The sequence below is a fragment of the Danio rerio genome, chromosome 13 (assembly GCF_049306965.1).
Source record: "Danio rerio strain Tuebingen ecotype United States chromosome 13, GRCz12tu, whole genome shotgun sequence".
Taxonomy (NCBI): Eukaryota; Metazoa; Chordata; class Actinopteri; order Cypriniformes; family Danionidae; genus Danio; species Danio rerio.
Window position 1 is genome coordinate 25,993,608 of NC_133188.1, and position 7,459 is coordinate 26,001,066.

Consider the following 7,459-nt stretch of genomic DNA (forward strand, 5'->3'; position numbering starts at 1 on the left):
TAAATTTAGATTTTATTAAATGTCACATAACCTAGAGTGTGTTAATGTAGAGTGAAGATTAAATGCAGCAGATTTCACTGAAAGCGTCTCCTCAAATTTAATCAATCAGTCGTTTAGGATTTGTCTAGATTTTAAGAGTTCCCTGAAGAATGATCTGCGCTTCACCAGTGATGTCTAGTCGGCCGTCATCTCTTATCTCCAGCTTCAGTTCACCTCCTCGACTGGAGCACTGGTAAGCTGGAAAAACAAATACATCCGTTTTAAAGGGCTTATTCTTAGCAACTTGTTTTATTCATTATGAGAACTCAAAGGATTAGTTCACTCTAAAACAAAAAGTCTGTGATCATTTACTCACATATTTACATTTATCTACAGTGTGTATTCATCCCCATTTTACTCAGGTTAACTTTATCCCAGTGTTTATAGCAGTGAATGATTATTTCGGTATTATTTACCCAACATTTTCTTTTTCTTCAGCTTCTCGGACCAGTAGCCAGCAAGAACTGTATGTGCAGACCCTTTTGAAAATCAAGTTATTTTACATGTTTTGTGATGTAATGTACACATTTTTCCACCCAAACACTTATTTTTAAAATGTTTTCCTCACCAGTGACTGGATCTTCAGGGATTCCAACCCAGGGCGCAAAGTTGCGGGAGTAGAAGTCATATCCAGGCTGAGCTTTCTGAGCCCCTTTCAGTGTTACAACAACACTTTTTATCTTGCCAGTGGTCTCTGATCTCAGAAGAGAATCTGCCTCTGGCCTCAGAGACACAAGATCAGATCTGCCAACAATCAACAACACATCAGAACATTTTGCATTTATGGTAAATTGTAAATTTCTCTGATTGCATGTTAAACATTTTTAACCCTCTGTCTTAATTTTTTAATCTGCATTTTCTGTCATTTAAACCTTTGCCTATAACTGAAAAGCCATAGTCAGATACACATGACCTACTATCATTAGATCATGTTGCAACTCTCTATTAGTATTACTGGCTGCTTTTGATGCTGTTGACCACAATGTTTCATAAAATAGTTTTGCTAATCTAGTTGGCAATAGTGGAATCTAATTTGCATATTTCAAATGATAACTTTGACAATTATAAACAGTTTATAGAAGTAAATAAAGAGATCTGTATATTTTTACACAAGGCTTAGTTTTGGGATTGTTTCTTTTCACATTGTTTATACTACCCCTAGTAGATATCATTAAAAAAAAAAAAAGTTTTTTTTTTTTTTTTTTTTTTTTTTTTACACACACAGAAAACAATACTGCCTAAATTTGGATGGATCTTCTGTTAAATCTTAAATTTTAGTGAGCAACAGCTTGGGTATATTGTTTGATAGTGATCTGTCATGTTAAGTCCACATCTCAAACTTTTGTGAAATTGCAAACCTAATAAACAAAATTCAACTAGTGCATACTAGCAAAACAATATGACCATTATCACCAACATTTACAAATTGTTCAATGTTTAATAGGAAGCCAGTACAAATACCTACTAAACAGTTTGGCTCCTCTGTATCTGAGTGGGCTCCGTCACACCCATTCGCGAAAGTCTGAATATTAAATACGTCAAATTGGCTGTAGACACTTCCCAAATCAACATTGTAAGGATAATGACATCTTTCTGTTGCTAGGCTGTGTGTCTATCCCTTATTATCCAGAGGTTAACATTGAATCCAGCCCAAATGATCAATCTGTACTAGAGATAAGCACAACACTGCTCTCCCTGGTCAGAGAGGACATACAGTATATGTGTAGAACTCACAGCACTTAATCTCAGCAGACACCTTGTTGACAGGACAAGTCCTCAACTCCAATCCTTATGGCCAGCTTAAACATATCCTGTGTCCAGGATATCAGGAACCTGCACCTCTTACAAGGCCACTGATAAAACTTGTCCACTTTTGACTGGACTGACGCTTTGTCTTTTCATTGTTTTGTTCGGCAGAGCAAGACTAGCCGCCAAACTCGGTTCTCTCAAGTTATTTGATCTATTTCTCAAATTGGTGCCAGTTTTGGTTCCTTGAGACTGTTTCTTCAGTGGATCACATCTTTCAACAATGAAATTCCAGAGCTGTATTTCTGATGAACTAACTAAGGCATTCTGTCTAACGTAATGTGTATAATGTACTGTACATTTTTGAAACTTCACAACTTGACCTGTTTTGACCTAATGTCTAGCATTACCTGTCACATGTGTCTGCCAGACGAATCATTAGTTTCTTTGTGCTTGGACTGTAGCAAACATCCTCAGTGGGTAAATCTCCTACAACAGCCTGAGAAAGTAATAAAAATCATTACAAAAATGTAGCTTCACATTAAATAAAACTATTAATAGACCGTGTTACCTTTAATAAATCCTTGAATTCACTATAGTCCTGTAAATTAAACGTACAATTAAAATTAAATTGAATAAATGTAAACCAAGAACCAATTCTTGATTAATTGTGAGATTTTCAATACTCAGAGGGGTCTTGTACCTGGGGCTGTGGTTTGTTTAAAGGGAAGTCCATTATTAATGAGTCTTCATCTTGACGCACATAAAGATCCCCACTCATAGTCTCAAACACCACAAAAGGGTTGATGTTTTCTGTGATTTATATTGAGAGTTTATAATGGTCACTGTCCGTTATCTCTGTTAAACGATTAACAAATCCAAGCGTTTCTTACTTTTAAGGTAAAAGAGCACTGCTGCAGAGGCCAGTGTTGCATGTCCACATAGTGCAATCTCACTTTTGGGGGTAAACCAGCGTAATCCAAACCTTGAACCTTTAAACAAAACACATTTAAACAATAACTAAATAGGCATTTAAATTGTTGTACATCTAAAAAAATGTTCTTAAGCAGACCATATTAATCAGACCTGTGGAAAAATCCATTGAATTGCCTTTTATGACGAAAGCAGTCTCTGATAAATTCATCTCAGCAGCAATGCTCTGATAAAGATCATCTTGCAGCTCCTGAATACATTACAGACAAGCATGTAATAGAATTTACACAAGCAGTGTTCCTAGCATTACACTTTAAGTTGACATTTTATTAAACTAATCTGATAACAGAAAACTTTCTTGTGGTGATACTTACATTTTCTATGAGACAAACTGCAGCAGGATTGCCTTTGAAAGGCACTTTAGTAAAGGCATCAACAGTAAAGATTGGAATCTCCATTTGTTACAGCTCTCCAGCTCTATTCTAGTATACCTTTTAGTTATGTTTTAGAGCCGTGTTTGAAATCAAGTTAGACTTTGACCTTAAAGATACGGGTCATGTTAAAGGTACAGACCTTACATTTTAAAATGTCTTACAACTATCCTTTTCACTGTCGTCTTGCTCTTAAAATAGAATGCTTGTTAAATTACAGTGTGTACTTTAACACTTTAAATAACATTTCCTAATTTAAATATGTAAAATATAGTTCCATCATCATTCAGCATAACAGATTTACTGTAAAAATGTAATAACTTACTTACTCAGACTTGTACTTTTTATAAATGTATGCAGGAAAACGGTAACCCTGGTCATTTTTATTCATATTTGACAATAAAATAACAGAAAACATTGATATCGGATTCTAAAATCAAATATTTTATTGCATTTCGGCATGCAAGTAATCAATAAATGAATGAAATATAAGTTTGCAGCTCATAATCAAAAAAGTATGAACAGATTCAATGATTTGCACGACTTGACTAGACTTTAAGAGTTCCCTGAAGAATGATTTGTGCCCGACCACTGATGTTTACTCGACCATCATCTCTCACTTCCAGCTCCAGTTCCCCTCCACGACTGGAGCACTGATAGGCTGGAAAACAGAAGAGATTATTTAAAATACTAAAAATATGCATTTGATTAATTATGTTTTTAAGACGAAACTTAAACTCGCATGAACTCATCATAGATTTGGATTCTGATAAAGATGGAAAAAAGTTTACCCAACATTTTCTTTTTATTCAGCTTTTCAGACCAGTATCCAGCAAGAATTGTGTGTGCAGACCCTTTTAGAAATAATTGTTAGTCTTTAAAAGCATAAATTACCTTCATTTGATATTGGAAAGAATATCTATCATTGTGCATTTCACTTATAATCTCATGGCATTATATTCACGAGGAAAAAATTTGCATTTTCCTTCCTCATGTTTTACAGGTTGATTAATTGATGAATCAGTTCAGCTCACCACACACTGGATCTTCAGCGACTCCATACCAAGGGGCAAAGAAACGAGAGTAGAAGTCATATCCAGGCTGTGCATTTGGAGCTCCTTTTATTGTGACAATGACAGATTTAATTTCTCCTGTAGTTTCACTTTTCAGTAGATCTTCAGCCACGGGACTCAAAGATGTGAATTTAGACCTGCCAACAACACAAGTCGACCGCCTTGCATAATTTTGAATAGATACAAAAGAAAAATCTCAGTCTTTTGGGTTACATATGGCCTGCTATAAATCCTTGTCTCTAAAATATATTTGAAATGGTACTATATGATTAGCAAAATGAGACCAGTCAACTCTGACTAGAAGGAAAACAACCCAATGGAGATGGAAAGTAGAATCTGCAAGCTCACTCCCCTGGACATAGAGGAGAGAGATTAGATTAGATTTCCCTGTGAGTGGAGACTTATTTAGCACCATTGCACATTACAAATAAATACTACAACCAATTATTAGACAACAAGCACCACATCCAAGTCAACACTCCAATTGCGCAAACAAATAATAAACAAGAAGAAAAAAGTTACGTCAATGTCAAAGATAAAACCTGTCAAAGGAGAGCAAATGTTTGCTTTCTCATTCCTAAGAAAGTTTCTTTACTATATTTTATGCAGGTGGCACAGTGGATAGCAAGAAGGTTGCTGGTTTGAGCCCTGGCTGAGTCAGTTGGCATTTCTGTGAAGTTTGCATGTTTTCTCTGTGTTTGCGTGGGTTTCCTCCGGGTGCTCCGGTTTACCCCACAGTCTAAAGACATGTGGTACAGGTGAATAGTAGGGTAAATTGTCCATAGAGTATGAGTGTGTATGGATGTTTCTCAGTGTTGGGTTGCAGCTGAAAGGGCAGTTGCTACGTAAAACATATGCTGAATAAGTTGGCAGTTCATTCCACTCTGGCGACCCCTAATTAATAAAGGGACTAAGCCGAAAAGAAAATGAATGAACATTTTATGCATGATTAACTCCCCTACAGAATCATCCCAATCAATCTAAAATGAATGAATTCTATTCGAGTACAGCTACTCAAGCCATGTGGTCAGTCATATTGCAATTTAGCACAGAAAAACTGAATATTGCAATGTCAGATATGTTTCTAATATTTTGCTGCACTGTTATACACCTACTGTATATGGATTCACATGTAGATTCCACTCACCAATTCCATTGGCTTGTTTTCTACAACTCAGAGGTTCTTCAAGACAGAATCACTAATACGTCATACCATTGTAATAGATGACTGAAAGGAAGCTAGGCTTTTTCCTGAGTTTCAGAAATTCTTCTGAATGTCCTGTCGTACCTGTCACATGAGTCAGCCAGACGAATCATCAGCCACCTCAGGGCTGGACTGTAGCACACATCCTCAATGGGTAAATCTCCTACAACAGCCTAAGAATGCAAATAACAAATCTCTTACGTCTAAAAAAAATCTAAAAAGGAAAAAAAAGTATAATAATGTTATAAAACAGTGCTACCTTCAGAAAACCCTTGATTTTACGCTGGTCCTGCAAGTAAAAAAAGCACAAAGCTCAGTGAATTCAGACCAAAACCAACATACTGTACAGTATTAGTTTTGTGTCTACAAGATGTGTTTTTGTTATACCTGCGGCTGTGGTGTGTTTAAAGGGAAGTCCATTATTATTGAGTCTTCATGCTGACGCACATAAAGCTCCCCACTCATAGTCTCAAACACCACAACAGGGTTGGCATTTTCTGTGATGATATAGTGAGTTTAATATGGTCACAGTCCAGTATCATTATTAAATCATTAATGCAAACACAAGCATTTCTTAGTGGTGTAATGGATCACAGTTGATCATTTAACCGCACAGCCTGATTTAGGAATCATGATTTGCAGATCAATCTGTGCAAGAAATTAAACATTATTTACAGTATTATGTTGTTATAGCATTACTTTTCTGTTATTGAACACTAGACTTACATAAGACACTTTTGATTTTATTTAGCATTTCTTATCCATTTGTTGTAGGCTACAGCAAAAACAATTAGATTTACCAAAACACTTCACACATACAGTAATATCTACTCCTTCATAATCCTCATATGACCATATTTGAAAATGTGGTAGTAAATATGATTACATGAACTATGACTATTGTGATTGGTTAGTGTTTCTTACTTTTAAGGTAAAAGAGCACTGCTGCAGAGGCCAGTGTTGCATGTCCACACAGTGCAATCTCAGTTTTTGGGGTAAACCAGCGTAATCCAAACCTTGAACCTTTAAAATACATCAAAACAAAAAAGCAGACACATGTTAAAGCGTTAAGATGTTCAGTGAGTATTTCAGTTAGCAACAACACAATACCTGAGGAAAAGTCTACAGAGTTGTTTTTTGTAATGAAAGCCGTGTCTGATAAATTCATCTCTGCAGCAATGCTCTGTTTAATATCATCCTGCAGCTCCTAAATGTAAAAAAATATTATAGGATATTCTAAGATACAGCTTAAAAATGTTGAGCAATGCAAAACCAGTCAACATAAAACTGTAGTACTTACATTCTCTAAAAGACAAATTGCAGCAGGATTACCTTTAAAAGGTAAACTAGTAAAAGCATCAACAGTAAAGATTGGAATCTCCATTGGTTACAGCTCTTCAGCTCTCTGTGCTTTTTTCTACTGCCTTTTAGTTCAGAGCAGTATTTAAAGTCAAGTTAGACTTTGACCCTAAATTATTACGGCTCATGTTAAAGCTGCAGACTCAAAAATTTTTTGCATAACTTTTAAATCGAAGGTTAAAAGTAAGGCTTTTTTAACACTTTAAAAAAATAATTATCTTATTTATTACAATTTATTTATATTTGTTTTCAGCTCTGAATTTAATCTGACTCCAATTTTCAGTGACATGAATCAATGAGAGTTTTGATTTTTATCTGATCCCACACTCTTCAATTATCCGTTCATTGGGGACCCAATGCCATATGGCTCTGGTTTGCGTGTTTCTTACAGACATGATCTTTATATTCTAAAGTTATTCAGAGGATGTACGGTTAACTAATACCCAAATAGTCCGGATGCCTCCTGCTCATTCGTGCCAAAAGTGTAGATCATTTCCTTACAACTTGATTAATCAGCAATAACCAGAAATCGAATAGCCTCCAAGCTGAAGAGCCGACTGCTCCGTACAGTCTCATGTGATTTGTTTGGATATGTATGCAGTATTAAGGTATCACCAACCTCCACATATTCTACTGGATGTAATGATTTCAGAAGAATCCAGAATTGATCAAAA

At 35.6% G+C, this 7,459-nt stretch overlaps 1 protein-coding gene and 1 pseudogene across 2 annotated transcripts; both read right to left on the reverse strand.

Annotated features, from left to right (window-relative positions):
• Positions 1 to 4: 4 nt before the first annotated feature.
• Positions 5 to 3,220, reverse strand: pbld (phenazine biosynthesis like protein domain containing). Its single transcript, NM_001024411.1, is given in 9 exon segments — positions 5 to 237; positions 456 to 518; positions 608 to 783; positions 2,196 to 2,284; positions 2,357 to 2,386; positions 2,489 to 2,598; positions 2,679 to 2,777; positions 2,872 to 2,968; positions 3,093 to 3,220. Coding segments are annotated over 9 exon segments (861 nt in total). The 5' UTR covers positions 3,177 to 3,220; the 3' UTR covers positions 5 to 124.
• A 350-nt stretch (positions 3,221 to 3,570) lies between these two features.
• On the reverse strand, positions 3,571 to 6,860 carry pbldp (phenazine biosynthesis-like protein domain containing pseudogene; annotated as a pseudogene). Its single transcript, NR_197953.1, is given in 9 exon segments — positions 3,571 to 3,810; positions 3,941 to 4,003; positions 4,184 to 4,359; positions 5,511 to 5,599; positions 5,686 to 5,715; positions 5,814 to 5,923; positions 6,351 to 6,449; positions 6,537 to 6,633; positions 6,727 to 6,860. The product of NR_197953.1 is annotated as a phenazine biosynthesis-like protein domain containing pseudogene (transcript).
• Positions 6,861 to 7,459: the final 599 nt, after the last annotated feature.